This window comes from Amphiura filiformis, chromosome 17 (genome assembly GCF_039555335.1).
Source record: "Amphiura filiformis chromosome 17, Afil_fr2py, whole genome shotgun sequence".
NCBI classification, from domain to species: domain Eukaryota; kingdom Metazoa; phylum Echinodermata; class Ophiuroidea; order Amphilepidida; family Amphiuridae; genus Amphiura; species Amphiura filiformis.
Window position 1 is genome coordinate 5,437,794 of NC_092644.1, and position 16,895 is coordinate 5,454,688.

Here is a 16,895-nt window from a genome sequence, read left to right on the forward strand (position 1 = left end):
TGAAACCCATACACTCCCTATGGAGGACATGGCCTTGCTCTTCCACACAGGGAGTGTAGATTTCAAATGGAGTCACCCATTCAGGTGATCCCATTTGAAATTCATGTCTTCCATAGGGGGTGTAAGGATTTCAAATCAATGGAATAACCCATAGCTTGAAGCTGGGACGAATATACCAGGGAGGGATAGTTTGGGGACAAAGGATGGTGTACAGGTTGCCAAATTCCGCAACCTTCCAAAAATGGCTCATTTTGGAATATCAAAAAGCATTTATTTTTTGCTAGACTTTGGCATCATAATACTGTTGTAAGACTGCATGACGAACATATTGAGCAATAAATATACAACTATATATTGCTGCTAGCTTGCTTTGTAAAAATTTAGTTAGAACACTAAGTCCTTTGTACCCTGCACCCTATGAAATGCATACTGCCATCACTGACTGCAATCGAGTAAAACTCAGGTTTCAAGCACACCACTGCGATTTCGGTCATAAGAGTACCTGTTATCAGAGAAGACATCTTACGCTTCCCATAATGCAATTCTTCTCACATTTCAATTTTCTGTTCTGATTCGTGGGCTGATAGTGACAAATGTACATCAATGAAGAGAGCACACATCCAGACCGTACAAAATATGTTAATTTTTTTACTATCGACTCATGCTCAGCCAGTCTATTCTCAAAATGGAAAAAAAGGGAACCTGTAAAAAGTAATAGGAGTGTCATTTGATGAAATGAGATGATGTTGCAAAGGATTATGGGAAGGGTAAGATAACTTCTCTGACCTGGTATATTAATTTTGGAGATTTGTACACTTACATGTGAACTATTTTTACCTTATCTTAACCAACAAAATAATAAGCAATGCAAATTTTATTTTCGTTATTCGAAACCATGGCAGCACATCAATGTCTTCCTCAAGGATGAACTTGACACTTTTTCTCATTTATTTACTAATGCTGCATACAATATCCCAACATAGTTACAATATCATGAGATGCTTACAAAATAATATATCAATTAAATTTATTGGCTACATAACCAAGCTGCCATGTATTTGGCACACAGCGAAATACTCTTTTATTTGTCCTGAAAATCATTTAGAAGCACAATTCCAACGATAAGAATTGCTTTCTAAACTTCAAAATAACCAAGTGTAAGGCAAAATGAGAAGGTATTCTATTAGTCATTCAAACATAGCAGATTTTGCATTTTCCTTTTCAAACAAAAGGGAGATTTTAGCACTGTTGTCTTTCCCAATTTTCCCACCTGCTCAGGGAACGAACCAAAAAGATTAATGATGTCGTCCATAAATGAAACTAGTTTTATCATGGAGGAGGGGTCAATGTCAAAGTTTGTAAAAAGAAGGCAGGCCCGTACGTACGCAGGATTTCATTAGGGGGTGCTGATTTTGAAAAAGTGGACTTTTTTCCAAGGGGCGAGGGCGATTTTGTGAAAAGTGGACTTTCTTCCAAAAATGTGCATACTGGCCTGAAAGAAGGGTCAAATATTGATGCACAACATGATGAATTTCAACATTTCACAATTACCATTTTAGGCAGGGAGGGGAGGGGAGGTGGGGGAGGGATCAACGCTTTCATTTATAGAATGTCATCAGTCTTTTGGGTTTCCCTAAAGCCAATTATAAGCCTATATATGAGAACAGAAATTTGAAAACAACTATTAATACCCTACAAGAATATATAAATTTTCATCTTCAAGTTCAGTAATTATTAAGTTTGTTTGGCCATCCATTTCCCATAGTTTAAACCTCATCACAAAATTTATAATTCAATTGGGTTATTCCATTTTAAAATCCACACTCCCCCTGTGGAAGATTCTGGAAATATTTTCTACAGGGGGAGGATGAATTTCAAATGGAATGGACACATTAGCAGCTCCATTTGAATTTCATACACCCTCTGAGAAAGATTCAACCTGAATCTTCCACTGAGAGAGGGCGGGTTTCAAATGGAGCTGCTAATGTGTTCATTCCATTTGAAATTCTAACTCCTCCTGTGGAAGATATTTCCAAAATCTTCCACAAGGGTAGTGTGGATTTTAAATGGAATAACCATTTATGTACACATTTGTGTCTTATACACTCTACCTCCAAGAATATAATGTAGGACAAAATACACAAGGAAAAATGAAAAAAAGGTGGGTATAGCACATACAAAATTCAGAAAAACATTTGTTTCATTTATATACTTTTCACATGATATTTACCTATTTTTATCCACTTTTATTGTATTCCATTTTGTGTGGTTTATAATGATTACATTAATACTTAAACATGTTTAAATGATGTTGATGGGATATATAATTTTTGTGATCTTTTGTCATTTTCAGTACGAGAAAGTTCACCTGGAATAAAAATCAAGTTCATATGAATAAAAGATTGTTCACTTTGCGGAAATCAATGTCCTTATCATCAAATTATATCATCAACATTGGGGAATACCATCAATATTTGGTCAAATAATTATTTCCTTCCTCCAATGTTTCCTTCCCCTTTTGAGTAAACTAAATGTGTTTCTTAGAGAGCCACTGATTGGATAATTACATGATATAATCATCTTGAGTAACCAATCAAAATAGAGCTTTTAGATCTCTCCGCAATTTTAAGCTTAATCCCCTTAAACACTATTGACTATTCTTACCATCTCTCTGATTGGCTAAATACATGATATAGTCCTCTTAGTAACCAATTAAAATAGTTCTTAGAGGCTGTCAATTCAGCCGATAGTGCCCATGGGACTAAATATACTACAAGACCGAATTAAAAAGACTAGTTTGCATGTGACGTCCTGTCAACCAGACCAAAAATGCCGTACTGTGCAGGTCAGCAACCAATCAAGCCACGTCGTTGCCCTGACGTCAGAAACAAACTATAGTCTTTTTAATTCGTTCTTCAATTATATCAAAACTTTTCTCAATTTACTGTATGTTCAACAACAGGCTATAATCGAGTATATCCAGGTTCAGAATTGGGAACCGTTAATCAAATTCATACATTAACAATACAAGTTACGCAATATTTTACGCCTAAGCCATTATAGGCATAATTTATTCGGTTTTTTTAACAACTGGGCTGACCAGCAGTTTTGAGCCCTTTAATCAAATCTGCCTAGCAAGTGTTAAGTTAAACAATAGAATATAAACAACCTATTGATGTCAAATATGAAAGAGCCATTGATGCTATAATTTGGCAATACACAATCAGAAGTTGAAACTAAGCATTGAAGATACATATACAATATTTGTTGATTTGTACATATCATAAACCTCCATTTCCAGTAATAAAATGTGCCAAATTTCCTCTATCTACAGGTATGTTTAAGGCCCAGATAGGAAAGTGCAAAGAAAGAAAAAATTGTACAAAGTTTTTATTACAATTTGTTGTACTGTTACATTTTTTACAGATTTAAAAAAAGGTGTTTCTTTGTTTGCTGAAATCTGATGTTACATACAATTTATGAAAAATGGTAGATGCAAGAAAAGTGCACCAGTAATAACTGCTTGAAATGTTACAACACAATTTGTAAAATCACGAATGCAATCAAGATAAAACTCTAATATCCATTCAGTGTGATCAAAATTATTTCCATCAAAGTTTGCACTTGATTATTTGAACTCTCAAAGCAGGTGCCGATTGGTGACGACCAGTTTCAATTTTTTTTTCAATTAAAAATTTCAGAATTGTAAATGTTCATGACCATATTTAGAATCATCATGACAAATGCATTAAAACGAGTACAAACATGCCTAGAATTGGCTCAGTGGTTCTTAAAATATCACTTGATATTTTGAGAAAATTTCTTAAAACCTGTACTTTTTATGTTGAAGCCTACAGCTAGCACACAGAGCATTGAAAGCTACCTTCTATTGTCATATCCATTGGGTCATTCCAGTTGAAATCCACACTCCCCCTGTGGAAGGTTTTGGAAATATCTTCCACAGGGGGAGTATAATTTTCAAATGAAATGAACATATTGGACAGCTCCATAAGAATTTCATACACCCTCTGAGAAAGATTCAATCTTAATCTTCAACATTGGGAGGGTGAGTTTCAAATGGAGCTGTCTAATGTGTTCATTCCATTTTAAATTCATACTCCCCCTGTGGATGCTATTTCCAATATCTTCCACAGGGGGAGTGTGGATTTTTAATGGAATAGCCCAAATTTCTTAATAGCTGAAGCAATATTATATTGAAAAATATTTTTGGTCACATCTTCAAATAAATTTCCCCCAGTTCTGGGTTGTGTACGCACTGGAAAACAACAGGGACCTAGGAGTCAAGTGTTACATTTGTAAGCAATTATAAGAAGCACGAAGTTCAACAGATAATTCATTCTATTTCTTCTAATAATCAAAATCCCTTCTTGAAGAAACTGATGAAAACACTTATTGGATTGACAAGAGTTTTTTTGGTTAAGTCTTCATGAGTTCTTGGAAAGTATTTGCATTACCTTCAATGATGCTACTACAACAAATTTGAAAATATTTTGAAAGTGACAAATTTTCCAGTGGCCCACTCCTGATGCAGACAAAGAGGCAACACAGAATCAACAATCGCAGGCAATCACTCGTCTTGGAATAGTAAAAACATTCATACTGCACAAATTCAATCGCATTTTGCTAGACATAGAGAAAGCGAGCTCTCTAATCGACATGTGTAAATACCCACTTGTGTTTTTGAAACTGGGTGGTATTCACACAAGGGGACTGCAGCTAGCCTGTGTGCAGTTTGATTGTAGAATGACAAAATATTGAGGAAATACAAAGCCTGAATAAAAACTAACCATTTGAACATATAACCAAAAAAATTGCAGAGAACTGGAACAGTTTTTATTGTAACCGTCGTAATGCAACAGAAAAATGCATGTAAAATGTCGGATTATACATTCAAAATACAGTCAAAATTCAATCCTAACAGACATGTTTTCACGATAAAAATCTTGGTTTTTTTCTCCAAGCAGCTATTACTGTCACTTTCTTTGCATTATACCTTAATACTAAAAAGCAAGATGGCCCGCATCTATAAAACTAGTCATAACCTCTTACACATGGAGATAAAATAAGCTGCACAATTGACCACTCCCTCTATGTACATTCATACAATCATAAAATACCCTGACCTATTTGACAGTCATTTGGATTGTATCGCAATTCTCGCACACATCTTGAAGGTGTAAGTTCATTACATGCACTATGTAGCTTGTTGTTGGTCAAATCTTAATGCTTCATTATTATAAAGACTGGCACATCGGGCTATTCCATTTAAAATCCACACTACCCCTGTGGAAGATTTTGGAAATATCTTCCATAGGGGGAGTATGTTTTTCAAATGTAATTGGTCAGGGTTAATAATTTTGAAATCCATACTCTCCCTGTATTATGGCTTTACCTTTATCTTCCACAACTGGAGTAAGAATTTCAAATGGAAGTTACTCAATTGTCTATTCTATTCAAAACTCATACTCCCTCTGTTGAAGACTTTAGCTAAATCTTCCACAGGGGTAGTGTGGATTTTAAATGGAATAGCCCATTGCTTTGACGTAAAAGCAGTTCATACAAAAACAAAAATCCTTTATTTGAAATGTATGGTACAAAATATATTGTAGCATTTGTTTTCTTTTAGATAGAATAGATTGATGGAAATTTGATTAATAGTAAAAACAAATTCATTCAAAGAAAAATTTCATGGTTTCGTTTAGTTCATGAAAAATTGAAAAGAAGAATTTATGCATTACTTTTCAGAACTGTATTGACTCCCTTTCACTACAGCTTAAGGGGGTGCTACACCCCTGCCCAATTTTTTTGCCTATTTTTGCATTTTTCTCCAAAATTATAGCACATTGGTGACAAGAAAGATATGTATATTATAGCGGCAAGGACTACAACTACTGTACTGAAAATTCAGCAACTCAAAGCAAGTAGTTATTGATTTATTGATCAAATATTGGTTTTCCCTCATTTTTGACTGCAACTCCACAACTGTTGTCTGTGCTGAAATAAAATTTCCAGTGTAGTAGTTGTAGTCCTTGCCCCTATAATATACATATCTTACTTGTCCCCAATGCGCTCTAATTTTTAGATAAATTCAAAAATAGGCACGCAATTGGCCAGGGGTGTAGTACCCCCTTAAACCATGAATAAAATATCACTTATTTCTTACTGGAAACATTTGCATTGGAAACATTAAGCAATCCCAGTTGAAATCCATATGCTCCTATGAAAGACATGACTTTAATCTTTCACAAGGGAGTGTGAATTTCAAATAGGGTTACCTGAATGGGTGACTCCATTTGAAATCTACACCCCCTGTGTGAGAAATTAAGGTCATGTCTTCCACAGGGGGTGTATGGAGTTCAAATGGAATAAACCATTTTCAAAATTGATCTACAATTCAGTAAGGCTTTTCCATTCTATGTCAAATCTAGGCTCGAAATTAACAAGACTTATACTGCATTGAAGTGTTCAGTTTTAGTTGAAAAATCTGAGACAAAGTTATGTGTGGCCAGGGGGGGTTGCATGGGGAGAGTCTCTTGCCCCCTGTTGCCCCCCCCAATAAAAACCCAAAATTATGAAAATGTCCACTTTTTACAGCATTTTTGCACACAATTTGTTAATTTTTCCCCTGAAATTCACTTTTACCCCCGAAAAAAATTCCTGGCGCCGCCACTGTTTGTGGGATATTGGGGTTTAGACACTTCTAATGCATTACAAGTCTTTATGAAAAGGGCTGTTCCAGATATGTGTTGTACCCCTTACAGAAGACAATTTTGTTTTGTTTAAATAAATATGTCCACATTCCATCTTTAATCTTAAGTTAATAAAATACTTGGAAATTCACATCCAAAAATGCAAATTCCCATCATATATATGTGTTAAAATTCTAGGAAATGTACATCTTCTAACAAGTGATGTTGAACATTTCTGAAAGAGCACAGTATGGCCCTGCACCCTAAAACCATATCATACTATACTGTGTCTTGTCTCAAGCTGAGAGTAACGCCATGTTGGATAGTGGCGGACTCGAATCAGTATGTTTACGCCGTTGCGTTGCCAACATACAGACAAATCGCCCTTCTAAGCGTGTTTATAAACCCTGCGAGATTAGATAAGCATGCGCGATTTGAATCCGCTACTATGAAATCCAACATGGCGTAACTCTCAACTTGAGACGAGACAGACTATATATAGTCTATTTGGCTTTCTCAGGAAGTGATGTCAGTTCTTTGTCACAGTTAATTTGTATGCAGACGTATGTACCACCTATATGCAAACAAACTTGAGTATATTACATGATTTAATACTACTCCCACTGGAGCATGCACTGACACCACTGCCTGAAGGAAGCCAAATGGATTATCCATTTGAAGTCAACACTCCCCCTGTGAAAGATTTTGGAAATGCCTTCCACAGGGGGAGTATGAATTCCAAATGGAACTGGCACATTAACCAACTTTATTTGAAACTCATCCTCCCTCTGTGTAAGATTCAGATTATATCTTTTTCAGAGGGAGTATGAAATTCAAAAGGAACTGCCTAATGTGTTCATTCCTTTTGAAATTCATACTCCCCCTGTGGAAGATATTTCCAAAATCTTCCACAGGGGAGTGTGGATTACAAATGGCACAGCCCATACCACAGAAATATGAAATATCAATGCGTTGATCATAATGCTGGAGTTGTGTTCTAAATAACTGGGATACAATATTACAAAACATCTAAATTACACAAATTCTTAAATCAAATTTGCCGGAATTTTACAGGTCTACAACAGAGGGCTTAAAACATGTAATTTTCTCACCCATAACATACTTGAAAAGGGAGAAAAAAATAATAGAAAAGAAAAAAGAACAATTATTGTGTTTTCATCTGTACTTGATCAAATTAAGCTACAAAACAGAATGTACAACATTTATTTGACCTCTGCAGTTGTAAATGACTTACAACTGGAAAAACAATACCTAAACACAATGGCGAAATTGTCTGGACCATCAAGTGGCTATTTTTCCTGTCATTATATTTGACTATTTTTTACAGTGAAAATGACAAATTATGCGACTCCACATGAATGCAACTATTATGATTTACAATTACTAAGGCTGATTAAAAAAAAAATTGATAAACATAATTTCATTATGACAATCTCATTAATTTGCCAATAATTATGAAATTATAACGTTGTTGGGCAGGAAAATCCGCGCGCGTATGTGTCATTGGCCCCTGAACATGTTTAAAGCAAAATCTCCCATGCAATCTCTTGGCAGTTTTGTTTTAAACATGTTCAAGGGCCGCAAGTATGATAAGGACATGAAAAAAATAACCACTTGATCGTATTCTCCCCAACTGTCAGAGCATTCATGACCTCATACTTTCTTACACAGTTCTGCAACTTATATTCACCAATGTACTGTATGATTACTGTGACCTTTTGGTGATGAGCATAATCTCACTTTCGTTTTTTATACAGTTGACATTCTTTCATATTCATCAATGCAAGCCGGTAAACAGACATATACCTTCAGGTCAAAGTTCAAGTTCACAAACCACATATGTCGGCTTGCAGATATATGACTTTCAATTTTTATTATATAGGGACGAGAATTCCTGTAAATAAAGCCCTTGCAGTTTATAGCCCTCCAGTAGCTCTGGTTGGGCGATACTCAATTCTCTCATAACATAAAGAACTACATGCACAAACTATAACACTGTGAACTACTGACGTACAAATCGTTCCAATGGATCATATCAGATCTATAGACCTAAAAAAAACTGAGTATCGCCCAACACTACTTACTCATAGATAAACTCAGACTCTTGCATCTGACATCCTTGAGGGGCATGGCAAGTTTCTGCATTCACAAGATGATGTGCTGTGACCCAGATCCACTAATGCACCAGGTTAATCAGCAAGACAGCCAATCAGCACATTTGTATTTGAGTCAATTGGCAAGACAGCTAATCAGCACGTTTGTGACATTCAATCAGCACATTTGTACTTGAGTCAATCAGCAAGGCAGCCAATCAGCATGTTTGTACTTGAGTCAATTGGCAAGACAGCCAATCAGCACGTTTGTGACATTCAATCAGCACATTTGTACTTGAGTCAATCAGCAAGGCAGCCAATCAGCACGTTTGTACTTGAGTCAATTGGCAAGACAGCCAATCAGCACGTTTGTGACATTCAATCAGCACATTTGCACTTGAGTCAATCAGCAAGGCAGCCAATCAGCACGTTTGTATTTGAGTCACCTGGCAAGACAGCCAATCAGCACATTTGAACTAGAGTGCCATGTGATATCAGACGCATCATTGCGAGTTTATCTCTGCCGCGGCAGCTATAACCATGGCAGTGGTGTTAACCCCAGGAGAACTACCTGCCTATCGGTCAAAAAAGATGTTTTCATTATCAATTGGACCAATCAGCAACATTGTTATAATAATTTCACCACACAAAAAAAATGGGTGAAGTTTTTGCAAAGCTCCATTCTGATTGGTGATTAAACTGAAGATATCATGTAATTGACCAATCAGAGGCAATGTTAGATTGGCAGGTAGTGCTCCGGGGGTTAAAGAAACAACTTGACAAGTTTAATCAGAGAAGTTTTCTTATTTTCTTTTTTTTCTTCTTAGTTATAGTACATTCAGTTATCCAGTTAGCAAAAAATGCATAAAATATATATATATGGATTCATTGATCATAATTATCTTACACAAAAAATCACATACAGAGACAGAAAAAAAACCTAAACTGAAAAAATACAAGAAATAATTACAATTACAAGATAGTACATTTCCTTTTTCTGCTAGCTTTTTTCTTGTTACCGGCATTACGTCTTTCTTTCTGTAAGAGATCAAAGAGAAAATGGAAAAGACAACATTAATAAAGATAATATGCTTATTGTTTGAATATATAGTTCCTGTATTCTGATTGGCTAAAAGTGAAAAAAAAATTGAAAAAATAGGCATGGTTTTGACTATGCCCTTTGCCCTGAGCGTACATCTGTGTGCATGTTATTGAAATTTGTCTATATTCATGATATATTATTATGGCCTAATAAGTTTATTTCTCAGCAGAATTGAAGTGTTTTTAGGTGTTTGTGTTTATGGAAGCCACATGAAAACAACTAGAGCTGCTTTGGATCAAGAACCACAGATCCACATAAAAACAACTAGAGTTGCTGTGGCTCAAGAGCTACAAATATCAGGCAGTGGCTTCTAATTTTGCACCATCCGTTCCTTGATGATACCTAAAATAATGTGTTTATTTGTTGGGCACTAAGTTACCTTGAGCGTTCATTGAAATTTGGACGTCCAAATAGTCAACATAGTCATGTCTATTTTGGTGTCGACTAGTTGACTACCAAACAAACCAAAAATTGTGCAAACCTAAACTTCATGTAGTATAAAGATATTGCACAGCATATTATATGAAGACCTGCACAGCAGCTGAGCTAACTAATGCTCTATATATGACCCTCAACATCTACTTTAAGAATCTACTTCAAAAATTGGCCCATTTCCTTCTGAGTGTGCAAAGGGTCCCTGAAGACTGATTGTGATCGAGTGATCAGGGACAGGGTTAAGATATTGTTAGAGAAAACTTGTGACTGACTCCTTCGCAGCCGATGAAGAAAGCAGAGAGATTTATACTTCATGTTGAATGATATTACCCACTGAAAGTTTACCAAAGACTTAAGGTCATATGGCGCGAATTGGTACATCAAATAAGGTGGAGTAGTTATAAATATTTGTATTTTTTTGTGTTTGGACATCAATTTAAGTTGGAAGTACTTAACCTACCTGGCGCAAACCTATCCACACATAGATTGTAACATCCACCCATTTTCTGCAGCTCCCCAAATTCCATTGGGTGAAGGAAGCTTTTGATAACCAAACAACTAATCACCGATTTTTGCGATACAGGAGGAAACCGGAGATCCCAGAGAAAACCTGCGAGAGCGAGCATGGAATTGGGATAAACCAAGTGCACATGAGTCCTTGGACCGCGCCAGGCTTGAACCCAGAACCTCAGTGGTGCAAAGCGAGGGAACTACCGCTGCGCTAACTCGCTCCCCCCCCCCAATAACATATCAATTGGATGTATAGAATAAAAAATACGTTCATTTGAATCAGAATTGGTGACTGTTCAATTTGAAAAGTGTAACTTTTTTCATACCAACTTATGACATGACCATAAATGTTTGAATCTTTTTCAAGTAAATTGCTCATTTTTATTGACAAACTGGCTAGCTAGCAGGGTACCCTTTCAGCCTAAAACACCAGAGAAAAGCTGTTACTATGAAAACGCAACCAAATATATACGTTTGCCTCAAACAAACCGGCTCTTTCGCAAATGATGACACCTTTTGACTCAGTTTCAATATTATAACATTTCTAGATCTGGCCAAGATCGTTCTCTAAACTTTCGAATCAATATTATGATATTTACTGACTACAGAAATCTAGATCAATGGATCAACCTATTCAGTGATGCCAACGCTGCGCCCTGGGCGCACAATTGGGCTACTTGGCAATCACTTGTCGCTACTCAAGAAACCGTGCCGCTACTTGCCTAAAATTGGACTACTTTGCAAAAGTTAGGGCGCGGCAGAAGTTTGATGTAATTTTCCTTTCAATTCAGCCGATTTATAAAGGTTTTCAGTCTCTGAAGCTCCGAATTTCAATTACAAAGTGCTTTGTGACCATTTATTGATCGGTCCGTAACTTCCCATTGATTACGGGAAGTTTTTAAGTCAAGTGCTTTTCCGCCCAATTGGGTGATTTGTGTTCTTAATTCGGGTCAATCCGCCCAAATATCCAGTATTGGGCGCTATTTTTGGAAGCTTAAAAATTGGGCTACTTGAGACTCCTTTACCACGGCCTGGCGAGCCAATGTGCCACGCCTTGGCACTGAAAAGTTTTGGCAACACTGCCTAAGGAGGGTTTAGATTGTCTATTTAGGTCAAACTTGAAGGGTTTTTACCATGTCCATGATCACTCCATCACCACCAGTCTTGTGGGACCTTTTCTGCACACAAAAGGAAATGGACCAATTCTTGAAGTAGATTAAATGAAGCTCTTTGTTTAGGCAGGGGTACTCAGTACAAAGAACCATACGGGGGTCATGCTGCAAACACAGCCTTTTGGTATATCAATGACCACTTGTTCTAGGCCAATTTTGGTAGAATATGGATGGGTCCTTTTTACCAAATTTGCAGAATTTTTCTAGAAAATTTTCCAATTTTGCCACCTGTAGCCAAAATTTTGGAAATTTCCCCAACATCTGGGGAAAAACTTATGACAACTGTGTTAAATTTGGCTGAAAATTTTGACTTTTAGTATATCGATGGGTCCAAAATTTCTTGAAAATTGGTATATTGAATTATTGATAGGTCCTGTTTCAAATTCTCAGCGGCACACCCATCATTACGTCACTTGCAATGTATGTTTGAAGGCTATATCATAATACCATCCCAAAAAGTTGAAAAAAGTTTGAAAATAAATATTTTGACTGCCATTCCAGCCACGACATAGCAAGTACCTTATTCCTTGGACGGAATCGATAGGCTAAAATATTTTATTGCTACAAATTTGTGTAAAACCAAGCACTTTTTTAGCAACGTGACCAAAACGGAATGATCGGTCAGCATGACTTTATCATACGTCACTAACTAATAATTGATTAGACTTTAAGGCACTGTACCATCTCAATATCTGGTATAATGACGTCATCCGCTACAGCTAAATATATACTGAAAAACGTTTTATGTTTGTTGCTCCCCTTCTCTCCCATATTTCGGAGAGCCCTACAAGGCTCATTGTTGAAATGGCAATAAAGTTTGCACAAATCTGCATTTTTCACCAAAATAACAACCAAAAATGTTCATGGTAAAATTCATTTTACACACTTATCCACTTCATTGAAATTAAAAACTGCGCAAAATTTAATTTGTTTTCCCAGTGCACAAACAATTACGTCCGACCACTGGACAATGTATACAGTGATGATACTATGTTGACTGATAGCTTAATGCACACTTGGGTTGCCATGACAACTGAGCTGAATTTTACACAACATTTCATTTGTGACATACATGTTCATATGCTCAAGAGAGTATAATGATCAAGCCATAACAGCCCTGTGGGTATGCATGCTTAGATAATAATGACATGAGGCATACATCCCAAACGCCAGATCTTTAAGGGTAGATGCGGTATTGTTGGTCGAAGCAGCCAAAATATTGATTTTCATTATCTAAATCAATATATTATTGAAAAATAACACTTTGATGTTTTATTCTACTGATCATATACTTTAAGGGGGTACTACACCCCTGTGGTAAATTTGTAACTATTTTTGCATTTTTCTCAAAAAATAATAACACACAGGTAACAAAAGTTATGTATATTATTGGGGCAAGGAATCCAATTATTACACTGGAATTTCAGTGACTCGAGACAAGCAGATCGTTATTTATGATAAGAAAAGAGGTACATCATAGCTGTACCTTACCTTGGATCCTTGCCCCTATAATATACATAACTTATGTTACCAGTGTGTTATTAGTTTTTGAGAAAAATGCAAAAATAGACAAATTTATCGAGGGATGTAGTACCCCCTTAAAAACTTGCTTGATATATTTTTGTTAATGAGTTTTATATGTTTTACAAAAGTGTTGTTGTTTCAGCCCTCTTTACAACATAACTCAAGAACCACAGAACCTACAAAAGTATATCTGTGATATTTGAATTCTTCAATGCACTCGCTATGAAGTGACCAATACAATTTTTGCCAAAGCACACTACCATTCGAAAGATGCTGTGAACTACCAAATCGCAACAGTTTACAATAGTTGCTATACCTAATACATTTGCTACATGATGTTTTAAAGTGACATTGACAGCGTCATGGTGTTTTAATGTAACACTGATTTATTTTTCGAAAAGAAAGCCTAACTTAATACATTTGCTACATGATGTTTCAAAATGACATTGACAGCGTCGTGGTGTTTTAAAGTAACACTGATTTATTTTTCGAAAAGAAAGCCTAACTTAATACATTTGCTACATGATGTTTTAAAGTGACATTGACAGCGTCGTGGTGTTTTAAAGTAACACTGATTTATTTTTCGAAAAGAAAGCCTAACTTAATACATTTGCTACATGATGTTTTAAAGTGACATTGACAGCGTCGTGGTGTTTTAAAGTAACACTGATTTATTTTTCGAAAAGAAAGCCTAACTTAATACATTTGCTACATGATGTTTTAAAATGACATTGACAGCGTTGTGGTGTTTTAAAGTAACACTGATTTATTTTTCGAAAAGAAAGCCTAACTTAATACATTTGCTGCATGATGTTTTAAAATGACATTGACAGCGTCGTGGTGTTTTAAAGTAACACTGATTTATTTTTCGAAAAGAAAGCCTAACTTAATACATTTGCTGCATGATGTTTTAAAATGACATTGACAGCGTCGTGGTGTTTTAAAGTAACACTGATTTATTTTTCGAAAAGAAAGCCTAACTTAATACATTTGCTGCATGATGTTTTAAAATGACATTGACAGCGTCATGGTGTTTTACAGTAACACTGACAAAAATCAAAAATCATTGACAAATTATCCTAATAAAGTCACTAACCCTAAACTGTACAAAAAGTGCACTATCTTTCTGATGTTATAGTCAGAAGATATTGTACACTTCCCACAATGTACTTTTTCCATATAAATTTTCTGTACTGATTTGCTAACTTGTGCACCATGGGTCAATAGTGACAAACAAGCCTTGAAATAAGCAGGCGCGGGGAGCAAATTTGCTCCCATAAAGCCACCAATTGCTCCTGGTCCTTGTAAAATTCACATGAACCAGGAGCAATTTTCTAAAATAAATTGCTCCTGGTTACAGTTTTGCACTTGATGCAGTTGTGCTGTATACTGTATTGTATATGCAGAAAAGAATTTAATATTTGAAAATTGCTCCTGTTTCTTCAGAAATTGCTCCTGGGTCTTGTAAAATCCCAGTGAACCAGGAGCAATGTTCGAAACAAATTGCTCCTGGTTCCAGTCTGCTTATTTCAAGGCTTGGTGACAAAAAGTACCACAATGAACAGAGCCCATCCAGATCTTGCTAAATATGTTTATTTCTTGACTAATCAACCCATGTTTAACCAATCTATTCTCAAAATTAAAACAAAGGGAATCTGTACAAAGTAAAAGGTGCATCATTTGATGTAATGAGGTGTTGCCATCATGTTGCAGAGGATTCTGGGAAGGGTAAGATATCTTTCCTGTTGGTAGTGATATGCTACAGTTATTGTCATATATGCACACTGACAAAAGACCGATTCTTGTACTGGGAAAATAAGTGCAGAGGATTCTGGGAAGGGTAAGATACCTTCCCTGTTGGTAGTGATATGCTACAGTTATTGTCATATATACACACTGACAAAAGACCCGATTCTTGTACTGGGAAAATAAGTGCAGAGGATTCTGGGAAGGGTAAGATATCTTCCCTGTTGGTAGTGATATGCTACAGTTATTGTCATATATGCACACTGACAAAAGACCGATACTTGTACTGGGAAAATAAGTGCTGAGGATTCTGGGAAGGGTAAGATACCTTCCCTGTTGGTAGTGATATGCTACAGTTATTGTCATATATACACACTGACAAAAGACCGATACTTGTACTGGGAAAATAAGTGCAGAGGATTCTGGGAAGGGTAAGATACCTTCCCTGTTGGTAGTGATATGCTACAGTTATTGTCATATATGCACACTGACAAAAGACCCGATTCTTGTACTGGGAAAATAAGTGCAGAGGATTCTGGGAAGGGTAAGATATCTTCCCTGTTGGTAGTGATATGCTACAGTTATTGTCATATATGCACACTGACAAAAGACCGATACTTGTACTGGGAAAATAAGTGCAGAGGATTCTGGGAAGGGTAAGATACCTTCCCTGTTGGTAGTGATATGCTACAGTTATTGTCATATATACACACTGACAAAAGACCCGATTCTTGTACTGGGAAAATAAGTGCAGAGGATTCTGGGAAGGGTAAGATACCTTCCCTGTTGGTAGTGATATGCTACAGTTATTGTCATATATGCACACTGACAAAAGACCGATACTTGTACTGGGAAAATAAGTGCAGAGGATTCTGGGAAGGGTAAGATACCTTCCCTGTTGGTAGTGATATGCTACAGTTATTGTCATATATGCACACTGACAAAAGACCGATTCTTGTACTGGGAAAATAAGTGCTACGGTCAAAAATATTTACTCTGAGTATCTGACACAGTCATCCAAACGAAACCTTGTTTGTCGTTCGGTGTTATTGCTGCTCCGACGTAAAACGGAATCAAACTAAAGAACAACAGTAGTGAGAACTGTGTCTTTAACCTTCAACATTAAGATCAGTAACACTGAAAACTACCAAAATGTATGTACAATGTACAATCTTTGATGATTTCTGAATAGCTGGGAATCGTAACATTGGCATTATCAAATATGTGACAGTTTCTTCGATTCAAGGAAATAAATTGATAACATTAATTTTCAAAGAGTTTGGTGCTGGTCATGTAATGATGTGGAATTATAAAATGTCCAGTATTGCATCAAATTGAATTAGCTGCTAAGGGGCTGTGCAATAATTATGAGCACTGGGGGGAGGGTAAAATTGGGGGGGCAAGAAATTTTTGGCCAGCCGATAGGGGGGGGGGCAAGCGATTTTTGGCACACATTCATGGAGCGCCTTTTTAATAAAACGCTCTAATAGGCTTAGGAAAACAGTACGAAACGCTTTAATATGCAAATGCTTGCAACATACATCTAGACCATTTAAGGTTTGCAAATTGGGATCCAAAAAAT

The 16,895-nt window shown here is 36.3% G+C and overlaps 1 protein-coding gene across 1 annotated transcript in view; it reads right to left on the bottom strand.

The window, feature by feature from the left end:
• Positions 1-7,033: 7,033 nt before the first annotated feature.
• Positions 7,034-16,895, bottom strand: part of LOC140136845 (GTPase KRas-like) — a 62,590-nt gene continuing 52,728 nt past the window's right edge. The window contains exon 8 of the mRNA XM_072158443.1: positions 7,034-9,862. Coding sequence (XP_072014544.1) covers positions 9,797-9,862 — 66 coding nt within the window. The 3' untranslated portion in view covers positions 7,034-9,796. The remainder of the gene's footprint in view (positions 9,863-16,895) is intronic.